The sequence below is a fragment of the Micromys minutus genome, assembly GCF_963924665.1.
Source record: "Micromys minutus genome assembly, contig: SUPER_9_unloc_1, whole genome shotgun sequence".
In the NCBI taxonomy this organism is placed as follows: Eukaryota; Metazoa; Chordata; class Mammalia; order Rodentia; family Muridae; genus Micromys; species Micromys minutus.
The window spans coordinates 524314-537383 of record NW_027667991.1 but is presented as its reverse complement, the minus strand read 5'-3'; the positions used below and the strand labels follow the sequence as shown (position 1 = coordinate 537383).

Here is a 13070-nt window from a genome sequence, read left to right as displayed (position 1 = left end):
GAGCTAAACAAAACTTTCTCAGTTAAGGAATATTGAATGGCTGAGAAATATCTGAGGATGTGCTTGACATCTCTAGCCATCAGGTAAATGCAAATCAAAACAACCCTGAGATTCCACCTCACACCAGTCAGATTGGCCAAGATCCAAAACTCAGATGACAACAGATGCTGGTGAGGTTGCAGAGAAAGAGGAACATTTCTCTACTTTCGTGGGGTTGCAAACTAATACCACCACTCTGGAAATCATTCTTTATATTCTATTAGCTGTATTCATACTTTGGTTGTTCAGACTTTACATATATAGTTCTTAAGAATTAGGAAAGGATTTCATGTGTTTTATATTTGTCACTTCTATTCTTTACAGAACCTTCTAGTGCCAAAAATTTTTTAAAGGTTAAAAAAAAATAAAATTACAACATAAAGATTGAAAAATTTTTTTCTTTTACATGTATATTAAATATATTCAAACTTGAATGGTAAGTTTCTTATGTCTGTATTTGAAGTTCTATTTTAAGTTAATAAATCTTTTTGACAAGAGTCATATTTGGTTAATTCATCTGATGTATGTTAAGAATAATACATTGTAATAATTGAAGAAATTTACACTTAGTGACTATTCCAAATCAGACTTAGTTTTAGGGATTCAAAGATCTCTTCCTCATTTTACTGGATTTTCACAACCACTTTGTGAAGGTGATAGAAGTAAATGCTGTGTCTATGTTATCACTGAAAATGAAAACTGGGGCTGGAGAGATGGCTCAGTGGCTGCTCTTCCAGAGGTCCTGAGTTCAAATTCCAGCAACCACATGGTGGCTCATAACCATCTGTGATGGGATCTGATGCCCTCTTCTGATGTGTCTGAAGACAGCTACAGTGTACTTATATACATAAAAAATAAATAATTTTTCTAAAAAAAGAAAATGAAAACTGAAGAGTAGAGCGATGGAGTGAATTCCAAACGTGCAGTACGTGCTGCAGTTTGACTCAAAATAGATCCTTTGAGGACTGGGTTATAATGACTTTTGCAGAGAGCTTTCCTATCGTGTTCAAGACACTGAGTTCAATCTATAGCAATGCCCCCTTCTCCAGGACACCCCTCCCCATATTTTTAAAGGAAAGTTTACCATTTAAAAGTAGAGGAAATATAATTCTTCAGTGAAGAGCTAGTACATGGCAGACTAGCCATTCATAGTCCTGTGCTACTGCCTGGAATGCTGCTTGCCAGGATGGGAGTTGTTTACCAGTGCTTATCATGAGCCCTTTAGCTGCTGGGATCTATTTCAAGAAATACATCATAGGGCAGTGTCAGCATTGTTTAAACATCTGAGTTTGCTTAAGTTTAGATAATACTGTCTTTCAGTTTATTTATCTTCATGTTACAATTAACAGATAAAATAAACATGAGGTATGTGAAATATATGTTAACTATATAACTGATAGTACAATATGTTTGATACACCAGCTTCACCAAAGCGTGTAGTGTATAACTAGCTAAAATCAAGACACCTGTAGTAGGAATTTTCAGCCCCATCATTACAGGCCATGAAGTTGGTCATCAAGCAAAATGTTGCTGTAAATGTATGGTATACTAAAATTCAGACTTGATGGTGGTGGCATATTTTTTTAACTTCCTTTTACTGTGTTATTTTTTTTGTCTCTGTTCCCTTAATTAGATTTGCCCTCTGATATTATGTTTTCAAAAGCTAATAGTAGATAGAATTATTCAAGGACAGTATATTATTTTGGTTGTGCTTAAATAGGAGCCTTTCTGTGCTCTTGCCATATTTTCCACTTAAAAGATACTTGAAATATTCCTGAAATACAGGTGGTTGAGAGTATCTCTGCTGTATTCACAGCCCCATGTTGGGGACAGTTAAATTTACCTTGGATTTTCACATTGCATATTCAGTATCATAGAGGTTCTTTAAAAATAGTGGAGTCAGCTCTTGTTAATATACCTTATCCCCCTGTACTTCTATGTTAATAAAAAAGACAAGTTGGAGCATCCTGCATTCCTAGCGTTGTAGGTAGAGTGAGAAGATGAAGAAATTAAAGGTCTGTCTGGCATGAAGGCACAGAACTTATCCTAGTTCTTGGGACACAGAGGCAGGCAGATCTAGAGTTTGAGGCCAACCTCATAATTCAGAACAAGCTCCAAGCTAGCCAGGGCTACAAATTAAGATCTTGTCTCAAACAATCACTTAGAAATTGAAGGCCATCCTTAACTACATAGAGTCTGAGACTAGACTGAGCTACCACACACATACATGTATTTACTTCAACATCAAATGTTTCACATGGGGATTAAAAGGATACACTTTTCATTGTTCTGCTTCTCTGTGTAATTGAGGTTTTCACAGAAACAAAATGCAAAGAAACCTTTTTTTAAACTTTATTTTAAAAAACAAAGATAAAATGTACAGATTTTAAGCATTTTTTTGCATAAAAGTATACAATACATTTTTGTTAGTACTTGTTTTTTTTTAAAGGTTTGATAGTGTGATTACGATCTTACTAGTTACAATGAGCATAAAGTACATGTTAAACAAGATGTAACCTGGAAATAGTCAAAAGGAAACCTTTTTTTAAAAAAATGTAACAAGGACGCATGCCAGGAGCTCCCCCCCAACCTTTCCTGATGGCAGCATATTGTTAATCCAGGTTTTACAACAATCACAGTGTTCCATTCACTAATTGTGGATAATCGGCCTCTTTTTCAGAGTTTGTAAAACTCAGTAACTAAGCTAAGGATCAGAATCTCTGTGGGCTGGAGAGATGGCTCAGTGGTTAAGGGCACTGACTGCTTTTCTGGAGGTCCTGAGTTCAATTCCCAGCAACCACATGGTGGGTCTGAACCATCAGTAATGGGATCCAGTGCCCTCTTCTGTTGTGTCTGACAATAGTTACAGTGTACTCACATACACTTTTTTTTTCTCATTTTTAGTTATAAAACCTTTATTATTTTTAGCAAGAATAATGCATGTTCATTTTAGGAATATGGCAAATGCAAGTAAGCAGAAAAAAAATCATTCATCTTTCACAAGTAATATATGTAACATACAAAGGTACTCCTGTCTTTCAAAATATGATATTCCCATATTATTTTGTATCCTTTCCTTACTTTGTATCCCATCAGAAGCTCTTTTTTTTTAAAATCAGTAAAGCTCTCCTGTTCAAAGCCAGAGACATGTAGATTGGTTCAAATATAATCAACAGTAAGATACAGACAACAAGAGATACAGCTAAAGCCACTAACAGCAGCAGATTCAATGTAGGAAGATGGGCAAAGGTCTCAGCAGGAAAATGCTAATCAAAAGAAAGCTAGATTGCAATGGTATCACTGGATCAAAAGGAAATCAAGCCGAGCTACATTAAATAGGGGTAAGGATGGCTTCGATTAGCCTTCCAAGGCATCACTATGAGCTTGTTCCTCACCCTCCTGATCTCATCTAGCTCATCCACATCCCTAAACATATCTTCACTGCTCAGATGCCTGTTGTGTATATCCTCCTTAAAATCCTGGAGAGACTGAATCAGCCTCTCCCGAAAAGCTTCTTCTGATTTTTCCTCCTCTTCTGGTTCATCCTCCTCCTCTGGCTTTTCCTCGGGCTTTGGCTCTTCCTCCGGCTTTGGCTCGTTCTCCTTCTCCAGGTTTTCTTCTATTTTTTGGCAGGGTTTCATCTTTGCTGCTTCCTGCCGAATACGTGAATACAATTATTTCAGGTACGGATCTGGTCGACTTCTTTTTCCGACTTCTTTTAGCCAGAAGAGGTACAAAGACCAAACTTGCTGAATTCAAGCAAGCTCTCTCCTGCCGCTGGCTTCTCACACTGCCGCCTGCAAGGCGAAGGGAGCTGGTACGCAGATGGAAACAAGGACCAGACTAGCAGGATTTCTGCGCATGTCGACTCCTCACATACACTTTTAAAAAAAGAAAGAAAGACTGTAATTTACAGAGTAGCTGTTCTGTGTGAAAAAGCAGTTAATAGTAAACAACTTATTAAGTCCTAGGGAACACATACACACTCTGCAAACCATATTTATTTTTTGTTATATATAATCTGTGTCATTTGACATAGAGGTGGCTTTACCTTGACCCATTACAATTATTAAAAAACGTACTATGAGCTGGAAGTGGTGGCACATACCTTTAATCTCAGCACTCAGGAGACAGAGGTAGGTAGTGATAGAGATCTTTCACAGACAGCCTGGTCTACATATCCAGGTGAAGGCTATATATTTAAGCCTATCTCAAAACAAAAAAAAATTAACAAGATATAATTCACTCAAGATCCACATAGAGATTCTTTGCTTGTCTCTCGGTTTTCTCCTATAAATAAGGCACATGCATCGTGGTGGCAAAATGATGCTATTTATAGATTTTATTCTGGTAGCATGAATGGGGTTGAGAAAAAGAATAAGTGTTTTAAAATTTTTGTACTTTTCTATGTTGGGAGTGTATATAAAGGTGCCCTGAGTCCACAGGAAGGTGTTCAATCCTCTAAAGCTATAATTACAGGTGAGTGAGTACCAGCCAGTTGAAGTAGATGTAAAGAAGTGAATGCACAGCTTCTGCAGGAGCAGTATCCACTTCACCAAGAGCCGTCTGCAGGCACAAAGGATAAAAGTTCTAAAGTTTTAATCATCTTCCATAAAATTGGTGGCTAGTTAAACCCCCTTTTTTTTGTAAATGAAAATGGGATGTGTTTATTGAACGATCTTAGGGTAAGGCTCGAAAAATGGCTAAGTAGTTGCCTTCCTTGTTGATGATGTCATTTTTCCCATATATTACTTGTGTGCGCACACAAAATCAAATAGAAAACAATAAAATCCATCAATTAAGAATCCTGTTTTTACCTAGTGAGTTTCATTCATTCCATCCAGTTAGCTCAAGTGTATGTGTACAAGATTTTATAAAAATGTGAATACTTGCAATACAGTGAGTTCGGGAGGGAACTGGTGCCTGTCTGCTAGGCTAGCAAGGCACTTAAATATAGAAAACTAATTTCACTAAACTTGGAAATTGAAATGACAACTGTTTTCCCCACAGAAATCCTAATTTCAACATTGCTCACCAAACTAATTTTGCAAGCCACTGAAAAACTTTATTTTCTAGCTTCATGTCTCTTAGACATCAGTATGGTTAACATAAAAAGAAATGAAAAATATTTCCTCTCTTGGTTTTTATTGTGTATGTGTATGCATGATGCATGTGGATGCACCTGAAGATCCCAGGAGTGGAGTGGCTTCTCCTTTCCCCATCATTGTACCCAGGCATCAAGTTCAGGTTATTAGTCTTGGGACCATTTTCTGATTTTCATTTAAACTCAGATTATACTAGCGAAGAGTAACAAAAGGAAGTTAATGAGATTTAACATTGGGTTGTTCTGTTACAACCTACTAACAAAAGCCTGGCATTTCTTGCCCTATGAAAACAAATTCTTAGTGTTAAGGTTGTGTGAGCTTTAAGGAACAGGATTTTGAATTGTGGAAAGTGAAATCCATCAAGTGGTTTAAAATCAAATCATTGGGACTGGAACTAAAATAGCTCAGTGGTTATAAGCATTTGCAAAGTGGTGATGTCTCACCCCAGAAATCATGTCAGGTGTCTCACAAACACCTGTAACATAGCCAGCATCAAAGGATCCAGCACCATCTCTGGCCTTTCAGTTCGTGTACACACTCAGCGACATGTACATACACATACAGACCTTTTTTTTTTTTTTTTGAAATCTCAACAAAACTAACATTTTATATACTTTTTTTATTCTTTTACTTCTAAGACTATGTGATAACCGAAGCATTTTAAAGCCACTATTCAAAGGCCTCGTGCAATAGGTAAAACGAATGACAGGAGTCTGTCCCTAAAATCTCAGCTCTGTAAACTTCTGGTTTGCAAAGAAGGTCTCTAGTAGTAAACATGCCACACTCACCCTTACCTCATTTGTTTGTATTAAGTAACAGTGATACTGTGCTTCCTGCTACCCATTGATATAGATTTACAACATAGAATATGTATGCTTTAAAATTGGGTAGGGTTTCTCTTAAAATATTGTAGGGAGCATTTTATGATAAGTTTTATTATAAGTTTGTACTTGGTTGGCTATGGCATGGGTCATGTAGCAAGAGGCATCTTTCTACCTAAATCACATCAGTAAGGAATAAGCTTCTAGAATTTTCAACCAGATCTTAATAATGATGCTTGTGTTTAATTTTAAAAGTCACAAGATGTAATTCTATCAATAAGCTATATATGCCTTACAGACAACTTTATTGATGTGTGTGTGTCAAGATTCGAGGAATCACTGGAGAATATGAAAACACAAACTGTTAGAAACTGCTTTAATATTGCTATAAAAGTACCCAGGTCAGTAAGAAACAATAGAAATATTTACCCTATAACCAGATAGAATTGCCTGAGAAGTGGAGCCTATGAGGCTGCTGACATTTATGACTCTTCCTAGGACTAGAGTTGCAAGAAGTCAGTCATTTCTCCCATCTAAAGGATAAAAGGTAAGTACAGGCAAAAGGAGCTGGTGTAGTTCGAATCTTAATCCTCTCAAGTATCAGTGCCTATGCACTTGTGTCTCTGACCTGCTGGGTCCATGTTCTCTTTCCCTTATGTTCCCGATCTCTGATGGAGTATCCTGGGAACATGAGGGCTTCACTCCACTTGGTAAAAGAGTGATGTTTCATCAAAAAAAAAAAAGTCATGCTCAATCCTTACCCACCAAGAACACATTGACAAATTCCAGGTTACACCCTGTATTACATGTACTGTTTGCTCATTGTAAAAAAAAATCTTTACACACCAAGAAAACTTTGACTATTTCCAGGTTACATCTTGTTTTACATGTACTTTATGCTCATTGTAACTAGTAAGATCATAATCACACTATCAAACCTTAAAAAAAAAACCAAGTACTGACAAAAATGAATTGTATACTTTTATGCAAAAAGCGCTTAAAATCTGTACATTTATCTTTGTTTTTTAAAATAAAGTTGTAAAAAAAAGGTTGTAATTAGGTATTTGTGGGTACATATACATACACCTACTCAGCTGTCAGAAACAATGACTTAACAAAATTCTAAAGAAAATGCATGCATCTAGAGAATATCATCCTGAGTGAGATAACCCAGTCTTAAATGAACAGACATAATATGAAGTTACTGATAATGGGATACTAACCCCAGAAAGCTCTGAACAACCCAAAAACATCTCATAGACTGTGTGAAGTTCAAGAAAAAAAAAAGAATATATTTTAATTAAAATAGAACTGTATCACATACCCCTTTCCTTCCTACAGCCCCTCCCAGTTCCTCTCCTATCTCAAATTAATAGCCTCTTTTCCTATATTCTTGTTACATATATACATATGTGTATGTATATGTATGCACAAATACTTAATTACAACCTTAACTTTTCTTAAATACATCTGTTTTTCCTCACTTAGGAAAGAGAAAAGATGTGGACTAAATAAATGAAAAGAAAGTAGGAACTGGGAATATTTAGGAAAGGCAAAAAAATAGAAAATATTTTATGACAAAAAAATATTTTCAAGAAAAAAATCCAAGGTTTAAATACCAAAAAAAAAAAAAAAAAAAAAAAAGAGTGATGTTTCATACTGAACTGAAACCACAACCTCTCCAAGAATTTTTGTAGAGTCTTTGATCATAAATTCTACCAGAGGAATCTGTGACAAATGGGAAAAACAGGGTTTCTGTCATTTTGCATGGGTTCAATTCACATTTAATTATGTGTCTTGAGACTAAGAATATGTAGTTCAAAACTGTGAAAAAATGTCAGCGTTTACACATCTACAGGGGGATTTTTGATAGATGTTTCTGAAATAAGATGCTCAAGTGTGATCATCAGAGCTCAGTATTATGTAAGAGGATAATTTCCAGTTTTCACATGGTGATGGCTACTATGTGGTACACACTGTCCACCTGAGTAACTGTGGTTGCCTGTGACACGTTCATGGCTGTGCATATTTCTAAGGATGCTATTAGAAAGGCACAACTAAAGAGGGAAGATGAACTCTGCCATCTTCTGACCCTTATCAGTTGCAAATATCTACTCATGTTTATGGCTACCTAGCAATCTCTCCTGACCTTCCCTTACCTGTCCATAAACCCCATATTCTCCCTCCCACTCAGTTTCCTCCCTCCATCTGCCTGTTATGACTTTCTTATTTCCCCTTCTAAGGGAGATCAAAGCTTGAGCTTTCCTTCTTGTTTAACTTCCTTGGGTCTGTGAAGTGTAACATGGTATAGTTAATCTATCCACTTATAAGTGAGCCCGTACCATGCATGTCCTTTTGGGACTGGGTTACCTCATTTGTATGCATACTTCATGATATCCTTGTATTTAATAGCTGAATACTATTTCATTTTGTAGATGTACATATTTTTTGTTTGCTTTTATATTTTGTTTCTTTTATCTATTCTTCTGTTCAGGGGCACGTAGATCTATTTCAGTTTCTGGCTGTTACAAATAAAGCTGCTATGGCTATATTTAAGCAAGTATCTTTCTGGAATATTGGAACAGCATTTGGGTATATGCCCAGAAGTGGTATAGCTCAGTCTTGAGATATAACTATCCCTAGGTTGCTAAGAAAACTTCTATGTTGATGTGTACAGTGGTATTACAAGCTGACACTCCTAACAATGAAAAAGTGCTCCCCTTGCTCCTCCTCCTCTTCTGCATGTTCTGTATCTTAAATATTTGATCTTTTCTTGGTGATGGAGGTAAGATGTAACCTCATAGTTGTTTTGATTTGCTTTTCTTTGATGTCTAAGGACATTGAATGTTGATTTAAGTGCTTCTCTGACACTCAAGAGCCCTCTGCTGAGAATCCCATCTCTTGTTCTATACCCCATTTTTAAATTGAGTTGTTTGGATTGTTGGTATTTAACCTCTTGGTACAGCACCCCAGTTGAGTGATGAGCCTACCTACCAATCTCAAACTTATTAACCTATGGAAATGGCTTTCCCAAGGAAAAATGGGGACAAAAATGTTGAACAGAGACTGATGCTAAAGCCATCCAGAGACTGATCTAGAGATCCATTCCATCTGCAGACACCAAACCCTGACATTATTGCTGATCCAAGAAGCACTTGCTTACAGGAGACAGATATGTCTGTCCACTAAGAGGCTCAACTACCATCTGATCAATTCAGTTGCACATACAGCCAACCATCAGCCTGACTAGGGGACCCCAATAGAGAAGCTATGGTAACAACTGAAAAAGCTGAATGGAATTGTAACCCCATAGAAAGAACAATATCAAATGCCCAGACCACCCAAAGCCCCCAAGGACTACCAACCAAAATGTATACATGGCGGCATCCATGTCTTCAGATTCATCTGTAGCAGAGGATGGTCTTATCTTACATAAATGAGAGGAGAGGCCCGTGGTCCTGTGGAGGCCTGGCGCCCCAGCTAGAGGGGTGAGGTGGAAGTGGGTGAGTGGGTGGAGAAGATCGCTCATAGAAGCAAAGGGAAGTGATGTGAGGGGAGTTTTGGAAGGATAAGCTGGAAGGGGATATTGTTTGAACTGTAACCTAATAAAATGATTATTTGAAAAAAAATTTAAAACTACTCACAATTATGTCTATGATAAATGAAAATTCAAATTCAGTAGTTTAGGTTCAGAAGGAAGGATCAAAAAGACAACAAAAATCCCTTGCATAATGGTAACAATATTAGTAAGATACATACAATCTTTAATACAGCTTGTACAGTATGTAGAAAACTGCTAAGACATTGTTAGTTCCTCTTTCAAACATCTTTCTGTATACAAAGGGTGCTGGCTTTGAATGTGATAATTAATATCATTAATGAATTATATTTAGAACTGTATGTCAATGATTCTGGGCACAAATCAAAGGGAGTATTCAATGTCATTAGTTTCTGTCTCTGCTTAGATAACTGATCTGAAGAAACTGACACTGTAACAGGGCTGTGCTGTTCCATAGGCATAGTTACAATGCATCAAAAGAAGCTCATTGAATATGAACCTTCATCTTTCTCTACTTCCCAACCAGGTGAGGACTTCACTACCTGCAACCTGACACCAGAAGTGCCATATGATGATGCCCTGAGCCTTCAATGTGCATTATTCCTAATACACATAATTTTCTAGAGTACTTTCTCACAGAAATATAAATAAAATTCATTTTAAAGGGTTGCTACAATTCATAGGAGTGATTCTGATTTTATTGTACTACTAAATAGTTACTTCTTAACCATTGGGACCATTGTATGAGAATCCGCAAGAATTTCCTTAAAGAAATCCCAACTTTCATTTATTCAGCACTACTCAGACTGTCAATTTGGTTGTAGTTTAAAAGAAAAAAATTAATAAAGTGATTCTAGTGGGTCTGTCAGTTGAATGTAGGGCCCTGAGTAACAGGAAGAGGAGAATACTGAAAATGCATCAGGGAAATGCAGATCAAAACAACCCTGAGATTCCACCTCACACCAGTCAGAATGGCTAAGACCAAAAACTCCGGTGACAGCAGATGCTGGTGAAGATGTTGAGAAAGAGGAACACTCCTCCATTGTTGGTGAAATTGCAAGCTGGTAAAATCACTCTGGAAATCATTCTGGCGGTTGTTCAGAAAATTGGGCATAGTACTACCTGAGGGCCCAGCTATACCACTACTGGGCACATACCCAAAACATGCTCAAACATATATTAAAAAATACATGCTCCATCATGTTTATAGCAGCCTTCTTAATACTAGCCAGAAGCTGGATAGAACCAATATCTGTCAACAGAGGAATGGATACAGAAATTGTGGTACATTAACATAATAGACTATTACTCAGCTATTAAAACAATGTTTTGTGAAATTTCTAGGCAAATGGATAGAACTAGAAGCTATTGTCCTGAGTGAGGTAACCCAGCCACAAAAGAACACACATGATAGGCAACCACCGATAAGTGGTTACTAGCCCAAAATCTCAGAATATCCAAGATAGAATCCATACACCACATAAAGGTCAAAAGGAAGAACGGCCAGAATTTGGATGCCTAATTCCTTTTTAGAAGGGAGAACAAAAACACTTATGGGAGGAAACCAAAGGACAAATAGAGGAGCAGGGATTGAAAAAAAATTCTTTTGGAGACCGCCTCACCTGGGTATCCACCCCATATGCAGCCACCAAATGCAAGTACTATTGCTGATGCCAAAGGTGCTTACTGGCAGGAGAAAAATAGGGATGTGTCCTGAGAAGTTCTGCCAAGTCATGTTAATACAGTTGAGGATGCTTGCAGCTAACCATCAGACTGAAAATAGGGACCCCGATGAAGAGGCTAGAGAAAGAATTGTAGGAGTTGAAAGGATGTGCAAACCCCATAGGAAAAACAACATTATGAACCACCCAAACCCTCAATAGCTCTAAAACACCAACCAATGAGTATGCATGAAGAGATCCATGGCTCTAGTTGCATATATAGCAGAGGATAACATTGTCTGGCATAAGTGGGAGAAGAGGCCTTTGGTCCAGTGAAGGTTTGTTTTTCCAGTGTAGGGGAATGCCCAGGTGCTAAGGTGGGACAAGGTTGTTGGGAGAGGGAGCATCTTCATGGAAGCAAGGGGGGTGGAAGGTGTGTGAAATTGGGGGGAAAGAGAATAACATTTGAAATGTAAATACAGAGAATATCCAATAAAAAATGCCATTTTCCAAGACTAGAAAATCATGAATCAGACACATTGGCACTTAACCAATGTACTGGCTGGTTTTGTGTCAACTTGACACAAGCTGGAGTCATCACAGAGAAAGGAGCCTCAGTTTAAGAAATGCCACCATGAGATCCAGCTGTAAGGCATTTTCTCAACTAGTGATCAAGGGGGGAGGGCCCAGCCCATTGTGGTTGGTGCCATCCCTGGGCTGGTAGACCTGGGTCCTATAAGAAAGCAAGCTGAGCAAGCCAGGGGAAGCAAGCAAGTAAGTAACATCCCTCCATGGCCTCTGCATCAGCTCCTGCTTCCTGACCTTCTTGAGTTCTAGTTCTGACTTCCTCTGGTGATGAAAATGGAAGTGTATACTGAATAAACCCTTTCCTCCCCAACTTGCTTCTGGTCCTGATGTTTGTACAGGAATAGAAACTCTGACTAAGACAACCAATAACATAATTTAATAACATTTATTAAAATAGGTAAGAATATGTAATATAAAACATAAAATGTATATAGTTAGTGAAACGATTTGTAACAAATAATATGGTTAAATATAATACTACAGTTGTTTCTTATAGTAATTACTTCTGCTTGGTTAAGTGGGAGGTAGAAGGAAACATTGAAATAGAATGAGCAGAACCTTCTTCATTCAGAAGTTTCCTTTGTGGAAAGTTATATGTTGAAGTTGTTTGGTTGGGCCCTCCTAAGTGAAACACATAAAATGTCATCTTTAGACAAACAGTCTCAAATGAATCTCTTCTCTTAATTCTACACAAAGAATTACTTCAGTTAACTATATATCTGATTTTGAATGGTGTTACCTATTCAAACCTCTTAATCTTAACATATGTGTCATAATGATCCTGTGCAATTTAATATTTATACCAATGTCTAAGCATTTGTCCAGATTATTTCTCAAATGAAATTAAGTGTTTTTGCACAAGGATAGCAAATGTTTCTTGCACATGGTTTAATAGCGTAGTATGTTTCATGGATTTTTAAATCAAATAATTGTTTCTAAGTTATCTTTTCAAAAATAATTTCATATCAAAAATACCCTAGATGACTTATGGACCACAGGAAGAAAGGAGTGTAGCAGGTAATGTTTTAGAATTCTTATAGGTGTTAATTCAGGAGTCTCTTTTTCATAGATACATATGCATGTGTATATGTATGTAGACATAAGTATATACGCATATATTCATATATAATTTAATTGAAGTTTTGTTTAAAAAGCTTGTCCCATAATCGAATATCATAATGTGCTCCAACACTGTTCTGATATTTACAAATTTATTAAATCAGGGGGTGATATCATCCTTACACTCATTTGATGACTAATTAAAACTCTTAAATGTAGGACTTTCATCCTGAGGAGC

General features: G+C 37.0%; 2 protein-coding genes across 2 annotated transcripts in view; both read right to left on the bottom strand.

The window, feature by feature from the left end:
- Nucleotides 1-13070, bottom strand: part of LOC308425010 (terminal uridylyltransferase 4-like) — a gene marked incomplete at its 5' end in the record, with an annotated part of 182489 nt that overhangs the window by 50485 nt on the left and 118934 nt on the right.
- LOC308425017 (transcription elongation factor A protein-like 9) lies at nt 3366-3680 on the bottom strand (the record flags this gene model as incomplete). The annotated part of the gene is made up of 1 exon (XM_080942629.1): nt 3366-3680. One exon carries the CDS (start codon nt 3678-3680, stop codon nt 3366-3368), a length of 315 nt encoding a protein of 104 aa, XP_080798755.1.